Source organism: Phocoena phocoena, chromosome 20, assembly GCF_963924675.1.
Source record: "Phocoena phocoena chromosome 20, mPhoPho1.1, whole genome shotgun sequence".
NCBI lineage: Eukaryota > Metazoa > Chordata > Mammalia > Artiodactyla > Phocoenidae > Phocoena > Phocoena phocoena.
Genome location: NC_089238.1, coordinates 58,321,601 through 58,344,794, shown reverse-complemented (window position 1 = coordinate 58,344,794; position 23,194 = coordinate 58,321,601). Strand labels below are relative to the sequence as shown.

Genomic DNA, 23,194 nt, shown 5'->3' with positions numbered 1-23,194 from the left:
CTCTTCTGCCCCCATCTGATTTCTAGGGTCGCTTTGGAATTCCAGCAACAGCAGCAAAGACACTAAGACGGAGGCTGCCTCAACTTACCTCCTGCTAGATGACACAGGTGGGGCGCCCTGTGCAAACCTTTAAAGTGAGGGGTTCTCTGGCGTACCGGGCCTTGGCTGTGGGGCACACGGGGCTGGGGTGGGGGTGAGCGGCTTTCTCGTTAACGTCCTGGTACTGAGAAAACGGCTGCGTGGTCTCAAAGAGGCTGCAGCTGGCCCGCCCCTCACCCTCACCTTCCAGCTAGAAAGGGACTGCTGTCCACCCCAGGCCCTGTTCAAGGCATCAGAGCCGCAGGTCTACCACCAAAGTCTGAGTATCTGCGCGCTGCGGCAGGTGGGTTAGGATGTGGCCACCAGGCAAACTCTCGGAGGACTGGGGCTCCTCAGGGTAGACCAGGGTCCCCCGTTTGCCAGTCCGTCCCCGGCCCCACTCCCAGGCACGCGCCGGCTCCTATGAATTACTCGGAAGCATCCTTTTTTAAAGGGATCTTGAAGCTGGTTAGTCTCTGCCCAAAAAGTTGGCTGAGGAGGTGGCTCTGGGACTCGGCTGTCCGGCAGGCCCGGGAGTTGGGGGGTTCAGCACCGAGGACAGCCCCGCCCCTCCTGGGGGGCCTATGCGGGGGTCTGGCCTGGGGGAGGGCCTTGCCCAGCGCCTCCTTGCCGCGCCTGCTGCTCCCTGGGGCGTGGCCGGGCTCCCCCTTCCGCGGCTCTGAGGGCTGGGGCGGTGTCGTCCCGTTCTGGCTGCCGGCCTTGGGCTTGGCAGGGAGCACACGGCTGGGAGTCGCCTGCTTTCGCGGGGCCCGGGGGGGTTTGTCAGGGACCGCGGGGCCTCTCCCTGGGCTCCCCACGGCTTCGTTCCTGGTTGGCCCCGGCGCCCGGCCCTTCCTCTTCTTCTCACTGCTGTCCCCGTCCTCCCTGGGGCCCAGGCTCCCTCGCGGCCCCTGGTCACTGGCTCCCCTTGGTCCCTTGGGGTAGCCCTTGGCTGGGGCTCGAGGGGGGGCCTTGTCTGGGGCGGGGCCCTGGCCCGGGCCGTTGGGCTTGGCTGGGGTGGTGGCTGTCTCGCTTTGGAGCTGCCCGCTGGCCGGCTGGGGCTGGCTGCCGCCGGCTGCCTTGGTGCCCTGCCGGGGGCCTCCGGCGCCCTGGGAGCCGGGGCCCGGCTTGACTTGGAGGGTGGTGGGCTTTGGCCTGTCCTCAGCGCCACGGGGGAGCTCTGTGGGCACTGGGCTGGGCACCGCCTTCTTCAGTTGTACTGGGAACTTGGGTGCTTTGCTGGCGGTGGACGAGGCTGACCTGTCCTTGGACGAGCTCTGGCAGCCCCCGGGCTTGTTGGCACTGCCTCTGAGGGAGGGGCCTCCTGCACCCCCGGCAGGCGCCACGTGACACGTGGACACCTGCTTCTCCTTCCAGAGCAGAGAGGGGGCTTCTGGGTGATGGTCAGGGGCACATTTGCCAGGGGCGCTTGGGGTCCTGTGTTTCCCTGAGAGCGGGCCAGCTGCCCTCTTTTCCTCTGCGTCTTGGCCTCTGGCCCCCGGCTGGGGCAGAGAGCCCCCTAAGGGGAGAGCCTGCTGGAGGAAGCGCCCAGGGCTGCCTGGGGAAGCCTCGTCCTCGGAGCTCTCCAGGGCCTGGCCTGGCTCGTGGCCATCTGTGCCATCAGCCGAGGCCGCCGGGAAAGGAGACAGAGACGGGGGCAGGAGCTCCTGGAGGGCAGAGGGCAGATCGCTGCCGCCGACCGGGTGGCCCACGGGGTCTGTGGGCCTCTCTGGGGTCCCGGGCTGCCCTGCTGTGGTGCTGGGAGCTGCCTCTGGGCCGGGCTGGGGCAGGGCTGGGAGGCACCGCTCGCTCAGGGTGGGGCCGCTGTCCCGGGACAGAGGCCCGTCCACGCCGGACCCGGGGGGGCTGCTGGACGTGGCCACCCTGCGCCGTTTGCTGGGAAGCGAGCCCTCTCGGACCAAGGCCTTGTGCCCGGGGGCGCCGGGCCTCCGCACGCCGCGGAAGGTGAAGGGCTGCTGCCCCCTCCTCCGGTGTTTGTCCATGTGCCGGTCGAACTGCTCCTTTTTGGCAAAGGTGTAGTTGCAGGAGCTGCAGACGAAGGACCTCTTGCTGATGTGCGTGACGTTGGCGCAAAGCTCGCAGGCGTACAGCGGGGTGTGCTGCAGCTCCAGCTCCCCGCTCAGCCCGTGCTCGCCGCCCAGGTGCACGCGCAGCTCCTGGTGCTCGGGGTACACCCGCGGGCACTGGGGGCACAGGTAGACGCGCTGCGGGCTGTGCACCGCCAGGTGGCGCTGCAGCTTGAACGGCTTGGGGAACCGCTTCCCGCAGTGGTGGCAGTCGCGGGCGGGGTCCTTGCAGTCCTGGTGCACCGGGACGGCTGGGGGCGGGGACTCGCTGTGCGAACGGCCGTCGGGGGACAGGCCGCCGGGCGGGGCGGGGTTCACGCAGGCTGACGGGCTGCCCTGGGCCGAGGCGCTGTCCGGGTCTGAGCCGGTGGCGCGGGCCTTGGGTCTTCGTCTCTCCCCCGGGAATTCCTTCCCAGCTCCCACATCCGCCCCTGCCGCCTCCGCGGGGCCCCCGCCTGCCTTGCCGCCGATGGAGCGCTTGCCCCGGTGGGGTTTGGGGGCCTGTCCCACGATGCCGCTCAGGAAGCGCGTGGCCACGCCGTCCCCCTCCCAACATCCGGGCAGGTCCCCCAGGGACCTCCGCGCCTGCCCCTTGCGGGCGAAGCGCACGGCGTGCTCTCGCAGGTGCTCGTTGTACATCCAGACGCCGGCGACCTCCCGCCGGCACATGCCGCAGGCCCACAGCCCGGCCTTGCTCTGCACGTGCTTCTCCTGCAGGTGTTCCCTCAGCAGCTCGCGGGAGCCGAACCTGCGCTCCACGCACATGTAACAGGTGGGGGGCGGCGAGGGGCTGTGGGCCAGCTTGTGGAGGTCCAGCTCTCCCAGGCCGTGGAAGCGCTGAAAGCACACCCGGCACTTGTAGGACGCCCTCCTGGCCTTGGTGGGCCGGCCTCCGCCTGGGGCCCTTCTTGCCCCGGCCGCCTCCTCTGTCCTGCTCTGTGGGCCCTGGGAACTGGCCGTGGCCTCGAAGTCCAAGAAGCTGGTGCCCGGGAGACCTGCGGGGTCTTCGCAGGGTCCTAGGAAGCACAGGTCCTGCACCTGCAGATCCGCGGCGCTCCCGGGGACGCCACACTCGGGGTGCTCTCGCTCTAGGTTGGGGGGCTCGGGGCTCGCGTCTCCTGGAGAAGAGGTGGCCCCGTCGGCGGGGGCCTGCAGCTCCAGGCCTCGCCAAGCTGCCGGGACCACATGCAGCTCAGGGATGCTTTCTGACGGGTGGTCCTCGGCGCAGCAGGGCTCCGCCTCCGCGTGGGGCTCCAGGGCCCACAGGCTGGGGCCCACGGCCCAGGGGTCAATGCCAGGCACCTTGCTGCTGAGGAAGCCCTCCAGGAGGAAGGACTCTGGCAGACCCGCAGCCTCGTCACCCCACGGGTCCTCGTGGGACAGGCAGAGCGAGCCAGAGTCACTGAGGTCTGTGGGCAGGCGGAAGGAGGACAGAGCGGCACTGCCCCCTGCCCGGCTGCTGGGCGCGGGCTGGGGAGGTGGCTTCGACTTTTTACAGCGCTTCCCATAGACACGGGGGTTCTTCTTCCGAACCAAGCGGTCTCCCAGGGGGAAGAGCTGGGAAAAGGAGGCTTCATCATCAAACAAGCTCAGAGGGTCTCCGAGATTCGGGCTGGGGGCCCCAGGGGCAGTGCTCTCCCGCCCCTGGACCCCCTCTCCTGGACTGTGCAGGGGGTCCCACAGGCAACTGCTGACGGTGCCGCCTGCTTCAGGACCACGAGTCTCGGGAGGGGCCTGGGGGTCCCAGGGGGCCTCGTGCCCCTCCCGGACGCCTTGCCCTGCTCTGCTCTCGGCCACTCTGCTGTCCCCTGCAGGTTTACCCCCAGCTGCCCTCGACGGCTCTTTGCAGATGCCAGACATCCTGGTCTCTCGGGGTTCCCCGCACCCTCTTGCCGAGGCTGCTTTCCGCCCCACTGGCCCTTCTGGCCCGGGAGGTGCCCCCTCCACCATCCCTGGACAGGCCACCCGATCCCCAGGAGGCTTCCGTGCAGGCGTCTCCTCCAGGTCCGTGGCGACGAGAGGCGGCTGCGGGGACTCGGTCTCCTGCTCTGCCTCTGGTGAGAGGCGGCGGCTCGGGAGAGCTGGGCAGTTGGCAACGGCAGCTGATGGATTCCAGCCTCTTCTCCCTGAAATCTCATCTGCGGGGCCCTGGAGACCGCTCTCCTCCCGGAACCTTCTCGCTCTTGGCTTTCTCGCCCTCTTGCTGGCTTTCCCCTCTGACTCGCTGGGGAAGTCTGCGGGCGGCCTGCCCCGCCTCTGGCCCCCGCCTTTCTTTGTCTGTTTGGAACGGGCCTCATCCCTCTCCAGCTGGTCCTGTTTCCTGGGCTCTGCAGGCCTCACGCCCACCCCTTGCTTGACCATGTCTGGGGGATGTGGTTCCCAGCGAGGGGGACAGCCCGGTGCTCCCAGAAGGCTGAGCCCCCGCCTAAGCCCCCTGGACATCCCGGGACCCAGGGCATCCTCAGGTGCCACAGAGCCGCGAGCAGGGCTTGGCCTCCCGGCCTGACTGGGGTCTCCCACCAGGCGCCTCGGTCTCTCCTTCCCCGGCACCCTGCGGCTCTTCTTTCCCGGTGGGTGGCACGTCTGGGGGGCAGGTGGGGCCGCTGGGCTTGGCTGGGAGGCAGTAGCCCTGTGCAGCCCGTGCTTCCTGGCTCTGTGGCGGCTCAGGCCCGGCCCAGAGCGGAAGGAGGCCGAGCAGACCTCACAGGTCACAGGCTGCCCGCTGGGGGCTCCGCCCCTCCAGTGGCCGTTCTCAGTGAACACTGGCTTCTTTTTAAAGCCACGAGGCTTCTGTCTGGGGTCCTGGGGACTGAGGGGATCCCCCTGGGGTCTCCGGTGGAGGGTGTCCCCGAGGCTTTGGGGGGACCGTGGCCTGGAGTCACTGGCTGTGCCGCTCGGAGTTGTGGTTCTGCCTGGGTGGAGCTCTGTGGCAGGGCAGGTGACCCTCAGACCCCTGGTGCCGGCTTCGGATGCCTCTGTAACGGCAGGGCGCCCAGCCCCGGGCATCTCTAGGCCCTCCTGTTCCTGGAGGCTGGCCTCTGCCTCACCTTCCTGGCAGGTGTGGGGATCTGGCCCCATGGCCCCCCGTGTGGAAGGGTCAGTGGGCACAGCGGTGACACCGTGGCTTTCCCTGTTGCCTGGGGGTTCTGAGGAGGGGCCCTTGGGCACCCCATCGGGGTGGGTGCTGGACAGGGCTCCCCTGGGGTCTGGCCACTCGGCCCTGGGGCCTCTGACTGCCCCCAGGCCACCAGTGGTAGGGATGCCGGACAGGGCAGCGGCCGTGATGGTCACTCTCGGGGAGGTGGCCCTCGCTGGGGGGGGAGGGGTGACACAGGCAGGAGCTTCCCTGGGTCTCTCCTTTCTGGAACCCTCTAGGGTCCTTGCCACGCGACCTCCAGGGCAGTCCCCTCCATGGGCGGGAGTGAAGACACCGACGAAGCTGGGCTCCTCGGGCGGGCCTTCCAGGGGGCCACAGTCCCCCCGGAGAGGGTGGTGAGCTGGGCCTTCCGTGGGGCCGCAGGGATCAGGGGTGGCTGCAGAAGTGGGCGAGGGGGTGTGCATGGCCAGGTCCCTGGTGGGGGGCGCTGGGCTCTCACCAGTGAACAGCAGATGCTTCCGAAGGCCTGGGCCAGCTACTGCCTCTGGAGCCTGGTCCTCGGGCCCATCTCCCGTGTCGGCTGCTGCCAAGGCTGGGACTGAAGACTCCGCCTCAGAGTAGGCGGGGCCTGGGGTGGTCCGTGCCCCGTTCCAAAGGCCCACGGCCGCCCTGCTTCTCTGGAGCTGCCCGGCTAGCTGGGCCGGCCGCCCCGGCCTCCCCCGGTCATCTGGCTGCAGTTGGCTGGCTCCAACTTGGCCCTCGGGCTTCTCGGCCTGGCCGTGTGAGCCTGGATGTCCATCTCCCTCTGGCCCCAGCTGGCGTCCGGCCACAGCAGGGACGGCTGTCATCCGCATAACCCCCGGGAAGCCTTGGGCAGGGCTGCAGGCCATTTTCCCACCTTCCACACTCTCCTCTCCCGGATCTGAGGGGTCGCTGTGCTGAGGACTCTGGGTGTCATCAGGCGGGGGCCCCTGTGAACCCCGGGTGTCATCTTCTCTCTCAGCCGCTCTGGACACCAGGAGCTGGAGCTGATGAAGGGGGCTCGAGGCCGGGTCCTGGGGCCTCCTGCCAGGGCTGGGGTCGGGCACGGAGGCACGACTTGGGGAGGCCCCCGCTGGTACAGACCCCTCATTACCCTCAGGGCCAGGGCCCCCTGCTACAGGGGACAGGAGCCTTGCTCCTCCTGGCCCACCTGTGCTGCTCACAGAGTGTCCCTTGGGGGCACCGTTGTGACTGGCCCCAGAATGTGGGGTGGCACCCAGGGGCAGAAGCTCGGCCCCCCGAAATGCCAAACCAGGTGCAAGAGGAGCAACAGGGCTGCCGAACGCTTCCAGCTCTGAGGGGTCTCGGCCGGGCCCAGGTGCCCTGTGGGATCCCGGGGAATGCCCCCCTCTCCGTGGGCAGAGAAAGAGCAGTGGGAGGTCTTGGCTGTGCTGTATTCTGGCGGCCCTGTTACCCTCAGGAAGTGAAGGCTCAGGGCTTGGGCTGCGCTTCGCTAAACTCCCCATGTCCCATGGGGGCTCCGGTAAACAGACTTCCAGCTGGGCCCCGAGGCCCCCTTCGGCCCTGGGGAGCCCCGTCTTGGAGACCCCGGCTTTCTGCACTGGCCGGAAACTGAGGCTGGCCTCAGTGGGCCTGAAAGGACCCCCAGGAACCACATCCTTGTGGGCGCCGGGGGCCAGGGCTGCTTCTCCAGGGTGCAACGAGGGCCACTCCTCCTGGGGGCCCCCTAGAGTGCCCCCCGTGGTGGCCACAGTTGTTTCTGCCCCCTCCGGGTGTGGACTCAGTTCCCCAGGACTGGTGACGCTGGCTCCGCACGGCTCTCCCGGGGCGTCCTGTGCGCCTTTGCTTTGCAGCTGACACTCCAGTTCGGTGACCAGCCTTTTGATCTCGAGCTCCTCCTCTGACAGGTCACCGCTACAAGCGGTGCTACATTTGATAACCTTGCCGGGCAAAGTGGGGAGGCTGGTGGCCACAGTCCCTTCACCGGGACACCTCTGACTGAATGCCTTTTCCCCTGAGAGGCTGGGAGAAGTGCGCAGACGGCCAGGCGGCACGGGGGACACTTCCTCCAGCAGGCACCAGCCCATCTTGGGCAGAAACGAGGGGTACGGCGGGTCTAGCTGAAGTTTCCTCGGGGGAGGGGCAGCACACGCACGCGGCACCTGGGTGTCCCCGTTCCCAGAGAGGCTGCCGTAGACTGGCGGCTCGAAGCCGTGCCCAGGCAGCCCCGAGAAAAGGGCCGCGCGCTCCAAGGCCGGTGGCGATTCAGCTTTGCCTGGGCCCGTGACGACTGTGTAGGGTGGGTTCCTGGGTGGCTTGGGCTCTTGGGAACTGGCATCCTCGCCACCCTGGCAGAGGCCTGCCCTGATGGCCGGTGGGCTGTCTGGGGCTGAGGACTGAGAGCCCAGGTCTTTGTGGAAACAGCCAGCCAGGTCTTTGGGTCTGAGGAACAATCCTCCGGGAGGGCTGCTGCAGGGCTGAGGCCCCTTTTTGGCGGCTGGAAGCCCCACGGAATCTCCAAGACCAGGGGTCTTCAAAAAGAGGGTCCTGGGTTCGGGGTGGGCCGCGTCGGCTGCGTTAGCGATGGGCACCAGTGACTCTCCTGGCGGGGAGGCAGGGGGCTCCGAGCACCGGGGGGCACCCAGCGGGGGCGAGCTCGCGCGGGGCGGCACTGCGTCCTCCTTGCGGAGCTGTGGTCGCTCTGGGGTTGGGGGGCAGGGGTCTCCTCCCCCACAGGTGGCTGGAGAGGAGCTCAGAGCCTCTCTGTGAAGTTCTGCGGCCTCAGGGGGAAGGTCTTCAGCGATTTCAGGGCTCGTGGTGTCTCGGGGGAAGTCCAGAGAGGGACGGCTTTCCTCTGGGGTCTCGGCGCCCGTGGGACCCTGCAGGAGGCGCTGGGGGCCTCTCTCCTCAGGGCCCACTCCAGCCTCTGAGCCGTGCGACGGGCCCTGGGCCTCGGGACTCTTGATGGGACCTGGCCACGGCCTGCCCGGCTCCTCTGGGCCCGGGGAGCCCCCAGGCCTCACGGCCTCCTGCCTCACGGCCTTCCTGGGCTTCTGCTGCTGCCCGTCCACTTCCTTCCTCTTCTCGCCCCGGCGCCATCGCCGGCCGCTGGGGCGGGGCCGGCCTCTGAAGCGTGAGCCTCGCAGTCGCGGGCCAACCTCCTCCTCAGACTCGGAGGCGCCGCCGCGGTCGGGGGGCCCGCCGTCCGCGGTGCCCGGGGCTGGGCCGCGCTGGCCCGCCCGGTTCTTCTGCTCCACGATCTTGTGGATGAGCTCCTTGCTCCAGGTGCCGCCGCGCGGCCGCCTCCGCCTGCAGTCCTGGCCGGGGGACAGTCGGAGGCGCCTGGAGCTCCGGGTCTCCACCAGGAGGGTCCGTCCCCCCGGGTCCGCGTGGCTCTTGGGGGCCTGGGTTCTGAGGTCCCGCGGGCGGGACAGGGCCGGCTCAGCCCGGCCTTTCCTCCTCGGCCTCAGGCGGCTGGCCCTGGAGCCCCTGCCCGGCCTCTTGGCGGTGCTGACCGTGTCCAGCTCTTTCCGGAACAACTTAAATCGCTTTCCTCTTCTCTGCTGGCCGGCCAGGCCGGCCCCATCTGCCTCTGAGGGCGCTGGGCCCAGGGAGCGGGTTTTGGGCCTGGGGCCGGCCGGGTAGCCCGTGTCGCCGGGCCGGGTCGGCTGGGGCTCCAGCGGGGCAGCCACCGCCGGGAGCGGGAGCTGGGCTCTGTTCTCTGGCGCTGCCCCCAGCCTGGTCTTGGGGGGCTGCCCGGTGGCGGGGCCCCGGGGGCCGGAAGGTTCCTCGTCCGTGAAGACGTCGATGAAGCTGCTGTCTATCTCAGGGTTGTCTGACTGGTACTCCAGGCCGTTGAGCGCCTCCGTGATGAGGCTGTCCAGCTTGGCGGCGTCGTCCAGGTCCAGGTCCCCTGCAGGCAGTGGGAAGGGGGCGGCGGCCGGGCTGGGCAGGAAGCTCATCCTCAGGGGGTCATCTCTGCCATCGGGCCGGACGTCCCCACCCAGCAGGAAGGGCGCTGTCCTGGTGTGGCTGAGTGGGCTCGGGGTCCCGCTGGCCGGTGCTTTGGGGGCAGCCAGTGCAGAGGGGGTGACGGGGGGCGTGGGGAACCCGGGGGGCTGCTGGTGGCCATCCTTGGCCCTGGCCGGCAGCAGGCTGCAGAACTGCCGGTGCCCCAGGAAGGCGGCTAGGCTGCTGTAGTTCCGGTCACACTGCCGACAGGTGAGCAGCACGTCCAGCTGGTCCAGGCTGGCGCTGCTGAGGGGGAAGTGGTGGGCGGAGTAGGGGGGCGGCTCCTGGGGGAAGCCCTCCAGGCCCACGCTGCCCACCTCGAGCCCCGAGCTAGGGAACGGGGGCTCCTCCAGCCCCTCTGTGGGGAAAGGGAAGGCCTTGACTGGCTCTGGCTGGTAGTGGATGGGGAGGGCGTGCGAGGGCTCGGGGGACGGGAAGGGGCTGCCGGTGTCCTGGGGGTGCGTGGGTGGGTGGAAGAAGGCGGACGGCCCGAGCGGCGCGGGGAGCTGGCCCTCATCCGAGCTGGGGTTGGCCGGGCTGCTGGACAGAGGGGACAGCGACGAACAGGTGCTGCTGGCCGTGTGGGTGGCCGGCGAGGGCAGGGGGGACTCGCTGGGGGAGGCTCCCACCACCCTGGGCTGGGGGGGGCCGGGGGGGCCCCGTGGGGAGGCCTGGGGCTGGGCCGCCCCGAAGAAGGGGGGCTGGGCTCCAGGGTCCTTCAGCCCGTTGTAGGCGAACAGCCCAGGGGAGCCACCGCTGTGCTGGCCTGGGCTGTTTCTCAGGACCGCCAGTTTCTCGCCTGGCCCGGGCGTCTTGCCTGTGGCAGCAGCCAGGGCTCCCTGGCTGCCCCCCTGCCACTCGGGGACTTCCGGGGGGAAAGGCAGCTGGTTCAACATCTCCATCTGGTGGGGGCCGGGGCCGGCGGCCGGGAGCACCTGGGGCCAGGGCAGCGGGGGGCTCTGGGGGAGGCTGAGCTGCTGGCCTGGGCCAGGCTGGGCTTCGAAGAATGCGCTCCTGGTAGTGGCCAGGGGGCCCAGGGGAGGCGTGGGGTAAGGGGCTGGGGCGGGGTCCCAGAGCGGGGGCAGTCTGGCGGCGGGGGGCCCGGAGGCAGTCAGCTCCGTGTCCCGAGGCCCTGGGCTGGCGCCCACCCCGCCGGCTCTGGGGCTTCCATACGCCTGCCTGGGAAACTGCCTTTGGGCCAGCGAGTTTGGGGGCCCCCTGGGGCTCCCCAGCCCATCGTGGGCCGAAGGCGGCCTCTCAGGGAGCACTTTGGTCACGCTCTCGTGCAAACTGTCCCGGAAGGTGGCCGTGCTCTCCGAGAAGGGGCTGGGGGCCGGGCGAGCAGCGCCAGGGGGAGGGAGCGCACCACCAAGGTCGCTGGGGGCGTTGAGGCCGCCTGGCCGGCCGGGGTAGCAGGGCGGGGCTGGGGGGCCCGAGCGGGCGGGCAGGGGGTAGGCTGGGCCCGTGCCCACCGGCTCCTCGGGCCACGCTCCCCGAGGCTGGTGGAAGGCGAACACCAGCGCCCTCTCGGCGAACTCGGGCCCGGCCGCGTCCTCGGGGAAGGCTTTCGGGCCGGCTCCGTGCAGCTCTGGGAAGGGGTACTGGAAGGCAACCACCCCGGGGCTGCCGCCTTCGGGAAAGGGCTCCGGCTCAGCAGGCGGCACCCCGAAACTAGCACCTGGGAAGCTGTTCTCAGCCGTGGGAGGCCAGGCGTCGGCCCTGCTGGCCTGGAATTCCACGTAGGAGGCCGGCCGGCAGGGGCTGGCGCCGCTGCTCTGGGGGGCCCTGAGGGGCGGGGGCCCAGGGGTGGCGCTTGGTGAGGTATAGTTGGTGGAGGTAAAGCTGGAGGGGGTCTCCTGGAAGCACTTTTGGAAGCTGAGCTCTTCCGGGCCAGGCGAGGCCTCAGCCCTGGGGGGGCCGGGCCTGAGACGGGCTCTGGTTCCTTGGTCCCGGGGGGCCTCGGCCTCTGGGGGCCGGGGGCCCTCTTGCTGCGGGCCCTCAGGGGTCTTCTCGTCCAGGGCGGGTTTGGGCCTTGAGCTGGCGATGCTCAGACCGTAGAGCTGCTGGGGGCTGCTGTCCAGCCTGCTCGCCCGCCGTGCGCGAGCCTGCACCACGTTCCTCCCTGCTGGGGCCTGGGGGCTTCTTCCCTTCCCAGGGGCGCTGCTCAGGGACTGGGTTCTGGGGAGTGGGGCCTTGGGCCCCGCCTTCCCAGCCTGCCGCACCTGGGTCTCAGGGCTGTCCATGGCTTGGGCCCCGCTGCCCGTAGTCTTGGCGGTCCTGTTGGCTGGGGCACTGACCTCACTGGGAGGTTGCAGGGGGCCCCCCGTGCCACTGGCCGCTGGGCAGAGCTGCAGGTCTCCGGTCATGGTTGGGGGTGGCGCTCCGAGGGGCTGCTCCCCAGGCATGGCCCCTCCGTCCTGGGTGCTAGGAGGATGCTGTGGTCTGAGGCGGGCCGCGGAAAGCGGGCTGGGCGGACATCCTCGCCCCTCGAGGGGCCCTGGAGGGGCCTGCTCTCATGGTCCTGAGTGGAGCCTGCAAGGAAAGGACAGAGTGGGTCGGGGACCGTGGGGCTTCGTGGCTCCCACGGTGGCGTGGCAGGCTGGGAGCAGAAGCGGCGGGCACGTAACCTGTACTTTTAGGGGAGGGGGCTTGGCTCCGTTGGCACCTTGAGAGATGAGAGGGGAAAAGAGTTGCTGCCAGACTGAGAAAGGGCTTAGTGGGGGGGGGGGGGCGGCGGATTGGGGTTGGAGAGGAAAAGGAAGGAAAAAGAGAGAAAATACTGTTGAGGCCTGAGATCTGAGAAGACCCCTGGCCACCCCCAAGCAAGCTGTGCGAGGCACCAGCCGGGCCCTGAGCGGCAAAGCCCCAAGTGACACGTGGCTCCCAGACCTGCAGTGGCCCCAGGGTGGGTGACGGGCACCTGACGGCCAGGGCGGAGAGCCCAGGAAGGACGGAGGGGGCGTCTGGCTGAGGCTCCCACCTGGTCCTTCACCTGCCCCATCCCCTGACCCTGGGATCACACAGGACGGCCTCCGGGCCCTCGCCCTGCAGACCCCCAGTCTCCGGAAGGTTCCGGCTCCTTTCTTGGGCCCCTGAGCTGAGCTCCTGTTTGGGGGCACACGTATCTGGCCTGTGCCTGTGACCCTAACCCAGAGCACAGCCCCACGGGCCTCTGGAGAAAAGCCCCACCCAGAACACTGAGCTTTAGGAGCACTGGGTGAGGGGAGCCTCCGGGGGCATGGCCCTCACCCCTTCCTTCTGTCTCCATGACCCCACTCCCATCCCCCTAGCGGCTCTGGGGGTCTCGTCCACAGAGCAATCCCGCGGCCGGCTGTCAGCAACGCTGATTTTCTTGGCTCTCCCCAGACAGTCGTGGGAGCTCAGCCCCATGTGAAGGCCACCAGCTCTGAGGTCGGGGCAGAGGCTTCCTGACCCAGGTTGGGCGTGGTTCCAGTGCCGGCCAGCAGTGGGCGCCACATCGCCCCACCGCCGCCCCATCCCCTGCCAGGCCAGCCCCGCCACTGGACCCTCCCCATCCCATCAGCCTGGGGGCGCCCTCCCTCCTAGGTAGGGACCTCCCCGCTCCTCTGGGCTCCACTGCCTGGGGCAAGTCCTCAGCTTCCCTTTGCACATGTGGACTGAGAGCCCTTGGGGCAGGGCTCGTGGGTGAAGTTTGCTGAATGAATAAGTGATGGCAGTAGCAGTAGCAGTAGCAGTAGCTTGAGCTCCTTCTGGGCCCTCACTGGGGGCCGGGACACTGAGTGCTTCCCAACCACTCCTCTGGTCCTCACAGTGGCTCGAGAGGTCAGAAGCGCTACTGTCATCGCTGATTTACGGGTGAGATTATGGAGCACAGGGAGGTGCGTGACTCGCCCAAGACCTCAGGGCTAGTGAGGGACACCGGGGGTTCCTGCGGGGCCTCCTCCCAGCCCCACATGTGGTCCGGACACCTGCTCAGAGCCAGGCTGTGCCCGGTGTAGGGGCAGCAGCAGTCAGGGCCCCCAGGACGGCCCCCGCACGAGAGAGCCGTGGGAACCAAGGGGAGGGCGGGCCCCTCGTGACGCCGCTGGGGCAAGTCCCTTAGTCACCGTGTGCCTGGAAAATGGGTATCCCCGTGGAGCCCCCGATGGGGCTGTTGCAGGGACGACCCTCTGCCAACTCTGGGTCAGCCCCTTGTGGGACGTGTGTTGTTTGGGCGGGGGGAGGGGGGTTGCCGACTTGCTCTGTTGCCGCCTGAGCCTGGGCCCTGAGGGCGAGTCTGCATCTGCTCCTCTGCCCGTGCCCCTGGCCTGGAGTCTGGCACACAGTAGGCGCCCAGGACTGGGGAAAGTGGGTCTGCACGCCCTCGGGGTAGTGATGGTAACAGCCTCCCTCGCAGGGCCGGCCGCTGGCACGCAGGGGCTCCCCCGGATGCCAGCGCCTCCCGGGCCTCCGTGTCCCCCATCTGTGCACGGGCTGCCTAGGTGCTTCTCCCCCGCACTGCCTGAAGCCACATGAGAGTTGGGGTCTGTCGGGGTCACCTGGGCCGTCCCGCCTGAGTTTTTAAGGAGGAGCGGAAGCCCTGAGCCCAGGCGCCCCTCCCCCGCTCTCGGGCACCTGCGGCCTCGGGCCCGCACACTCGTCACTCTGAACGCCAGAAGCCCGGGCTTTGGCCAGAGGGCTCCCCGTCGGGCTCAAGGTGGGGAGACTGCATCATGACCCACGAGTGCGCTGTGCCCTGCGGAAGGACCGTCCGTGTGTCCTGCTGCAAGCAGCACAGGCCACGTGGCTCCTTCCGGCCGCTAAGCTGCGAGCAGCAGCGGTTCATGCTTCTTGCAGGCAGAGACATTCGGAGCCAGGACTCGGGAATCGCCTCGCTGCCTTTCAAGGGCCGAGGTCACAGGCTGCGGTGGGCTAGCTGCCTGTCTGCCAGCAGCACCGCCCATCTCCTGGCTCCCCTTCTCCATCGGCGGAGGGGGATGGTCGGACCCGGTTGTCTGAAGGGCCCTTTCAGTTCCAGCGGCTGTGAGTTAGCTGCTCCTGGTGGAAAGGCCCCATATGGGGGCTGACCCCTCGTTCTCAAGTTCAGGTTCACGTGGCGCTTCTGGACATCTGCCCCATGCCCAGCGTCCAGGGGAGCAGACACCGCACAGCTGTGGACACCTGACCCTGGCTCAGAGCTCCCGGACAGCCCAGAGAGGCTGGGCGTGGGGGGCAGTGGGTAGGCAGCGCCTGCTGCATGCTACGTGGGACTTAACTCAGGGCCTGGAGGGTCAGAGGAGGGGGCTCCCGCGTGGCAGGCATCAGGGGCTCTGAACCCACTTGGGGCTGGTGTCCGCCCCTGCCTAGGAGCAAGGACGGGCTCTGGTCTGTGGGGCCTCTGCTCCTGAATCTGCCAGGCAGTGAAGCCCAGGGGCCAGGTGGGCAGATGCGCGAGGGCCCCTGACCTCGAGGGGCCTTCCTCACCACCCCTACGCACACTGCCCAGGCGCTGCTGTGAGGAGCGGGGAGGGCCCAGGGCTTGGCCTCCCCGCAGCTTCTGGAGCTTTCTGGGGGTGGCCGGTCACGCCCAAGTAGCTGTCAGACACCATGGAGGTCCCGCAGGTCCAGGCTCCGAACTGTGCCCCCTGAGAGGGATGGGTGGGTGGGGCTCGGGCCTGGGCGGCTGATGGCCGTGGTCCTGATCCCCCGGCCCCTGCTGGCTGTGGCCCCGGCACCTGCCCCGCCTCAGTGGGCTCAAGGTCTCCACCCATGCCCCGGGACTGATGCTGGCCCCTAAAGAGTGCAGTGAACAAGCTCCTCACCGGGGGTTTAGAAGACGGTGTGGTGGGAACCGAAGTATTTCCCTGTGAATACCGTAACCGCTACGTCCCGTCACCCCCCGAGTCCTGTTCTGCTCACGGACACAAAGCAGATGTAGGGCGGCTTGTGCGGAAGGCTGGGCAGGGTCTGAAAACAGGCGTAAGAGGCTCATTTGCTGGTTTGAATCAGCTGTGCTGCAGGCCCCTCAGGGAAGGAGGGGTCTGGCCCGAGTGGCCTGACGAGCTGGCCAGGGGACAGAGCGTCAGGTGACAAGCCCGGCCCAGGGCTGCGGTTCAGAGCCGAGGGCCGGCCCTGACACCCGGCCCCAGAGGTGGCTCCGGGGAGGCAGCTGGCAGCCCCCATTACTGCCTGAGCGAGCAACACGGAAGGAGACACGGGTGGCAGGGCGGGGACAGGGCAGCTCCGGCCGCGTGCGGCCCGCCAGCCTCCACTCCAGCGGTCCCCTCTACGTACCTGGGAGTCGGCCCTCAGCTGGGTCGCCGCGCAGCTTCCACAGGGATGGGGATTTCTTGGCTGCAAAGAAAATGGGAAGCATGTCAGCATCAATGTGGTGCTTGGCCGCAAGCCCTGGGGGGGCGGGGCCCGGAGAGGACATGGAGCCTGCAGAGCCCCAGGAAGCCGACGTGGACTGCGGGGAGCTGGGTGACCACAGGAGGCCCGGCGGGTGGGGGAGCCCTGCAGGGGTGGGGTCAGCTGGTCGCCTTCCCGCTGGGCTGGTGGTGATTCTACGTTTCTTGTCGTGGTATTTCGTGTGCACAGATCACACGTTCCTGTGGTTGAAGTTCTGCAGTGAGAGGTCTCCCCCCCGCCACCGGCTCCCCCGGCCCACGGACCCTCTTCCGCTGTCCTGCTGGGTCAGCACACGGGGCAGCTTCTTGTGTTTCCTTCCAGAGTTTCTTGATGCAAATACCAGAAAATACGAATAAATCTACCCATTCGCCCCTTTCTTCAACAAAAGATAGTCTACTACACGCACTGCACTTTTTGCATTGAACGGTGAATCTCAGAGGTAATCCCACAGACCCTCACGAGGCGACGTCTGGCTGACGTCTGCCTGTCCATTGCTCCAGCCACACGCAGCTACGGAATGGTCTGCGGAACGGCTACTCGTATACCCAGGTCCCTCCGGACGGGTGGATGCTAGGTTGTCCTATGCGGGCCTTTACAAATAGCAGAGCCACGAATACGTGTAAGTGAGACCAGCAGGATGAACCCAAAGGAGAAATGGCACCGTCAAGGGCAAGTGCGTTTGTGATTTGGAGAGAGATGGTCAAATTAAGCACTATTGCGGTTTTAACATTTGGCCACAGATTCTTTCATCTTCCTCCCTCCAAAAGGTGGAGCCCAAATCCCTCCCCTTGAACAGGGGCTGGACGTGCGACCCGCGGCTAACGCACAGAATACACGCCCAGATTCGGCACCCACGGCAACGGTATGTAACGGTTCATTGTTTCCAGCTGCTGTGTGTCACAGCCTTAGGGAACCACTGGGACAACTCTTGGGGGTTGTACTGACGTGCAGCCCTCCTGACGATGTGGAGACTTGAGGCTTTCAAGTGAGTCCCGGCGTCACGGGGCGGGAAGCGTGCCCTTACCTGGAGGTGGGCAGGCCGAGGCCTGGGGAGGGCTCTGCCTTCCCTGCAGCTTCCCAGTTACTCATTCATTCATCCACTCACTCACTCACTCGCTCAGGGATCTCCACGTTTCTGCTGGATGATGGGCCACACAGTGGTGAGCAACTGATTCTGCCTCTGCTGCGAAAAGTCAACAGGAACTATGGATGAGGAAACGAAGGCCCAGAGAGGTTGTGTGACTTGGCCAAGTCACACAGCACGTAGTGCACACGTAGGGGTGTGAGGCAGGCCCCTGGGGACCACGCTTGCCCCGTGCAGGACAAAGTAGCTCTGCACCTCAGCCCCCGCCTCGGGGCCCCCTCCTCCCTGGGGCGGCCCTGCCTCCACGTGCTGACCTGTGGGCAGGGCTCAGCCACCCGTCAGCCTCTGTCCTCTGTCCCAGGATGGCGGGCCTGACGTCCTCTGCCTGCAGCACCCCATGCTGGCTGCCCCTCCGGGGGCACAAGGGCCCATCTTGGGTGCTCAGACTGTGGGGCAGGTGGGGGACAGCGTGTGCCCGGGTCTCGGGTTCCCACCCCTGCCCAGGCTCTTGGCAAAGCCCCTTGGTGCTAGCTGGTGTGGGTTTCAGCAGGCCTGGGGCCCCTTTGAAGTGGGGAGATCCAATCCCCCAGATCCCGGCCTGCCCCCAGGAACCCCACGACTTCAGGCGTCTCCTTTTCGCTGAGAAACACCACCTGGCCCCAGCCTCTGGGTAACTCAAGCCCGCGGTGGTGCTGGCCGGCTCCAGCTGGGGTGTGGGCGGCAGCTCCTGGTGAGGGGTGTCCTGCCATGGGCCTTGGGCCCCTGCCCTCCGGTGTTCCCTCCCCACGGACCCCAGGCCCTGTACAGTGTCTGGCCTCTGCTCCCGACCCTCTGCCCTCACCTCCCCTTTCAACCTGCCCCGTTTCAGCCGGGGCCTCTCCGTACCCTCCTCTTCCAGCTTCCCGATTCTCACCCACTTCCAGGGAGACCGTGGGGCGAGGTGGGGGCGCGTCAGCTGGGCCCGGGCTTGAATCCTGGCTCTGACACCTCCTGGCTGCAAAACGGGGTGATCACAGCTCTGGTGTCAAAGGGCTATGGCCAGGGGCTTGGACGGGACAGCAAACCATTCACACGGCCCTGCACGCACGGAGCCTGCAGACGTTAGCTCCGAACGTGCTCACTGCTCCTCCAGGCTCCTCTCCAGCCCACCTCTTCCAAGAAGCCCTCCCAGTTATGTGTGTGTCCACCTGCGAAGGTATGATCTCGGGAGCCCTCGGGGGTGGCACTGTCCCCGCACACCGGGGGACTGGGCAGCTCAGCACACAGATGGCCCTGTCTGGTCAGAGCTCTGGGCCTCGACCCCACACGCACCCCTGGGCCCCCGGCCTTAGTTTCCCCAGCTCTAGACGAGGGGCTCGAGCTGACTACCCCTCAGGCCACCCCGGCCGCCATCTTCCATGACCCGGTGACATGGCCGCTTGGGGGCCCGGCCAGCACCGGACCTCGCTCTCGCCCTGCAGCCCCCTCGGCCTCCCTGCTGCTGACGTGCCCAGACGTGGGAGGGTTTAATTTTCCTGTTATGATGCTTTCTCAGCAGGGTGGGGCTGTACCTTCTTAACCGGCAGGGGCCCGGCCTTCTGTTTCCCATCCTGTCAGAGAGTGAGGCCACACGGCTCAGTGGGGTAGAGGCGTCTGCCCTTTCGTCCCCTCGTCCTGTCTTGGCTTTGTCCCAAATGTGTGCTGAAGCCCTAGCCCCCAGTGCCCTTGGAGGTGCTCAGGCTTGGATGAGGTCGTGAGGGTGGGCTGTGTGCCTGCTCTATCCCAGCCTCGGCCCGGCGGCGCCCGTGTGTGGTGTGGCGCTGGGTGACAGGACGGGTGTGCGGAGGAGGGCATGGATGGGGGAAGGCCCAGACTGCTGGACCCTCTCCTCCACCAGCCGTCCCTCCCCGAGGAGCTCACAGCTTTAGGGGACGGCGCCGAGGCAACAGCAAGGACCACAGAGGGCGGTGTGGACACCGCCTCGTCCTCATGGCCTCCCTGCAAGGTCAGCGCTCACCCCCGCTACAGCCGGAAACAGAGGCTTGCAGAGGGGAGGTCGGGCCCCAGAGGGGTGTGGGTAGGCACAGGCATCGTGACGCCCGTTAGGACGGAGCTCACAGCAGCCGGGCGTGAACGGGGCAAAGGGAGCGAGAGGGGTCTGGCCGAGGGGGGCGGGGACATGGGGTCGGAGAGGCCCCCCCCCCCCCGTGAGGAGGTGACCCTCAGCGATGCGTGGCCGGGCCTCGGGTGAGGTCCTTCTGGCAAAGTGTCGGGGACGGGTGTCCCGGGTGGGAGGCTCGGTGAGGCTGGGGCGGTGAGTGCACGGTGCTGGCGAGGGGGCGGGCCAGCGCGGGTTTTACTGGCGGGTCAGGGGTGCCGTGGACACACACCCACCCCAGGCCCCCGCCCCACTTCCCGGATGCCCGTCAGGAAGCAAGACGTAGGCGCTGTTGGGTGGGACCAGGCTGTGACGGGCAGCTGGGCTCCAGCCTGACCGGATGCAGACGGGGAAACCGAGGCTCCCAGGGGACTCCAGCCTGTCCGAAGAAGAGCCTGGAGCAGGACCCTGCCTTCCCCACCACAGTGGGAGCCACCAGCCTGGCCCACTGCACTGATTCCCCATCCTGGCCGAGCCTCCTGAGCTGTGCCTCCCTGGGCGCTGGCCTGTGGCTTGGTCCAGCCTCCCCCGCCGGCCCGCTCTCTCGGTGCCCCCGAGCCCATCCCTTGAGCCCATCCCCGCCCCTTTCCTGGCCAGCCCCGGACGGCGCGGGGTCTCCGTTCGCCGACCCTGAGCTGAGGGGCCGTGACGGCGGTTCGTTCTGACATTTATTTTACAAACATTCCCTTTTCCTTTCGCTTCAAAAGCTGCCGCTTTGCTTAAAAAACTATCTGTTACTCGAGCGCTCAGATAAACCTCTGCAGGTAAAATTATATCTGAGATATGGCCCGAGGGTCCGTTTAAGAATACCAGGCAAATTATCAACTGCATTTATCTTAATTACTTTGGGGGAAAGTGGAGGCTGGCGTTGGACGGGGCCGGGAAGCGGGGGTGCGTTCCGCCTTATCGGGGTGCATATTTGAGATCCTTTAACAGGAGGGAGATAAGAGGAGCACGTGGGGAGAAAACGATGTCTTCGAAATTGACAGGGAGGCGGCCGCGATTCGTGCTTAAAGGCAGGACCCGTCGCCCGCGGAAGCCGCCGAGGGCTGGCGCCGGGTACCGGCCACTCGCCTCTGTCCTCGTGTTCCTCTGAGACCAGCATTTGGAGGGTGTGAAAAGGCTCCCGACTCACATCTTGGCCGAGTCCTCCTAGAACAAACCCCACAACCTGCCGACACCCCACGCCCTCACTCTGGACACGACGCAGAACCAGGGCCATAACTCTGAGGGTGCTGGGAGCCCTGGAATTTCAAGCAGGGCCCGGAGGGTCTGGCGGACGCTGCACAGGACGGAGCTGGGGGTGCAGAACGGCCTGGGGCAGAGTGGACGTGGCAGGAGAAGGGGCTGGCTGTCCACGCCTGGGCTCTGCCCGAGAAGCCGCTCCCTGACCTCAGCCCCCCACCCCCCGACCTCAGCCCCCAGGTGGCAGCGGCTCGCCTGGCGCATCCCAAAGACCCATGTGGATCCGGAACGCGCTTGCCGGCGCTGCTGGCCGCCGGCTGGCATCAGGAGGGCCGCCAGGAATCAAAGGCAGGATCCCCGCCCGGCCACCACCCCCGCGAGGGGCCGCCCCCGACACCTGTGCTGACCGGCGCTCTCTGGTCCCCTGGACACCAGCAGCTCTCCGGGGGCCTCGGTGCCGGAACTGCAGGATGGGAGTGACCACACTGGCCCACACAGGCTGAGCAGGGAAGGGCCGAGGAGTGAGACCGGAGACTTCAGGGGAAGAAAGGTGCACAGTCTGCGGAGGTCGAGACGCTGGGGACGCACGCTTGCCTGGGGCCGCGGGGAACCCTGCGCCCTCGTCCCTGAGCGCCTGCTTCAGTGCCCACCTGTGAGAGGTCTACACCTGGGCTGCCTGGGCCCTCCCACCCCGCTGCCCTCTGCCCTCACCTGCTCGCCTCTGCCACCCTCTGCGTTGCCACGGGCCAGGCGTGCTCCTGCCCGGGCACCTGCACGGGCCGGGCCCTCCCTGGATGCCTCCTTCCCTCCTCCCCGGGGCAGCCCCAATGCTGCCTGCGCCCGGAAGGCTCCCCGAGCTGGGGGCTGGCACAGCCTCTGCCATGAGGCCCGTCTGTCAGTCGCTTGGGGAATGTCCTTTTTTGCTCTCTGCCTACTGCTGCACCGTCCCCCGCTCCGCACAGCTGCCGCTCGAGGTGGGCCCAGGCTGCAGTGGCTCAGGCCCCACTCTCTGCCCCTTCCTGCCCAGAGTCCGGCCCAGGCTGGAGAGGAGCCGGGTCTGCCCAGCCCTGCTGCCGACCTCACGGGGCGCCTAGGGAAGCGCTGCGGCCCCTGTCGGTAAGGGGGCACGCCCCCGACCCCTCAACACAATGCCACAGAACAGGAGGAAACACGCATCGGGGAGCCTGGGGCCCAGCCCTCAAGAGGAGGGCTCCAGGTCTGGGGGGCCAGCAGGGGTGGTGTGCAGGGCGGGGTCAGGTCCCCCTCAGCACACACGGCTGCACACACGTGTGCCCACAGGCATGTACGTCCACAAACATGCGGACGCACGCCCAAACACGCTGATTTGCACGCACGCACACACATGCACAAACACGCACGTTCACACGCACACGCATGCCCCACAACCGCACACCCCTCCCGGGGCCGTGCAGGGCTGCCCGCTCTCTGCCTCTGGCCCTCGTTTCTAAATGAGGCCTCGGGGATGCTCCGCGCACAGCAGCCAGTGGGCGGGGGGCTGCCGGGGCAGGCCTTGGGGTACGGAGACCGTGCCCTGGGGCTCCCCATCTCTCCACGTAGCGCCCGAGTCCAGGAACGTGTGCTGGCAAGGTGTTCTGGGAACTCGTCTCACACCCTTGAGGGTAGCAGCGTACCAAGCTCAGCCTCGCGCACTCCGGCTGCCCCTCACCTGGCCCTCGGAGGGTCCTTCTCCCCTGCTTAGAGGGACCACCTGGGTCCCGTGTGCAGGGAGCATACTGGGACTCAGCAGCCCCGGGAAACCCCCAGCCGAGTCCGGGGTGAACGAAGCCGACTGTCCCAAAGCCAAGAGGCGCCTCGTCCGGGGCAGGCTGGTCAGGGCATGGAGGGCAGCGGGGCTGTGGGGACCTGGGACGGTGGCTTCATGGAAGCCGCTTGGAAAGCCACAGTGGACGGGGCGTTTTCTCCAGTACAAGGACCTCTGGGGGCACCTCGTCCAGTGCGCTCACTTCACAGACGAGGAGTTGCCCAAGGGCACACAGTGGCACAGCCAGGCCAGGGCGGCGGCCCAGCGACGCTCAGACCAGACGGCACCACTCTGAATGCCGAGTGGCGGTTCTGGAAAAGCACGAACAGCGCCCAGGCCTGCCCTTGTCTCGGAGCTCCAGCTGCACAAGCCCCCATCCCGTCTGCAGAGAAGGGAAGGGTAGGTGAGAGGGAGGGGTTCTGAGGGCCCCGGAGGGGAAGTTGGAGGATGGAGGCTGCTCGGGCCCTAGGTTGGACCCGGCCCCCGGTACGGCTGCAGACCCAGGCCTTGGGCTCTGTCCGGAGCAGACGTCTCCTCTTGGAGACCTGAATCCCTGTTGTCCGTAACTACCCTGTCCCCACCCGAGGGCCCCAGCAGAAAGGCATGAAGCCCAGCACCCCAGCCTCAGCGGGCCCTGGACCCTGGGCTCAGGGTCAGGCTGGGAACACCCTGGAGGGTGAAGGGTGTTCAAAGCTCCATGTGATTTTGATTTTGTTGGAAAGCCTGTCTCCGTCCTTTCCCCCAGACGACCCACACTCCACTGCTGATTATAAACATTGAAGTTGTCCTCCATCACTTTAACCGTTCAACATGGAGTCCCGCGGGCACCGTCGTGACGGCACTGGCATCTGTAGTGGCTCTGTCCGTGGCCCTCTCAGGCTCCACTACCCTCGGGTGACAGAGGGACCTCCAAACCTTTGCTGCCCAGGGCAGACCAAGGACCAGTGCCCAGAAGCTCAGTCTGGGTCTGAAGCCTGAGTCTGAAGCCTGGGCTGGGGTCAGAGTGTGCGGGGGAGTTTACACGCTGTCACCCTGTGACCCTGACGTGTGACAGAGAAGAGCTGGGATCCAGGCGGGAGGAGGGAGAGGTGGGAACGCTGCAGAGTGGGGCTGGGGAGCCCGGAATGCATCGGGCCTCCCGTGTGCTCTGCGGGCTTACCTGGGGCCGGGCTTGGTTCTGGCTCCTCCAGGCCTCAGGACAGGGTGTCCCGGGCAGTCCTCTCACCCGCCAGCCAGCCCGGGCTGTGCATCAGACCCGTTTTACAGGAGAGGAAGCTGAGGCTGCGGCAGGTAAATGAACTGGGACACGGCTGTGGGATTCCCAGCCTGCGCCCCCCAGACCCCCGGATGGGGTTTG

The 23,194-nt window shown here is 67.6% G+C and overlaps 1 protein-coding gene across 1 annotated transcript; it reads right to left on the bottom strand.

Moving 5' to 3' along the window:
• Window positions 1-506: 506 nt before the first annotated feature.
• Window positions 507-11,681, bottom strand: ZNF469 (zinc finger protein 469). Its single transcript, XM_065898418.1, has one exon. It carries the CDS (start codon window positions 11,679-11,681, stop codon window positions 507-509), a length of 11,175 nt encoding a protein of 3,724 aa, XP_065754490.1.
• Window positions 11,682-23,194: the final 11,513 nt, after the last annotated feature.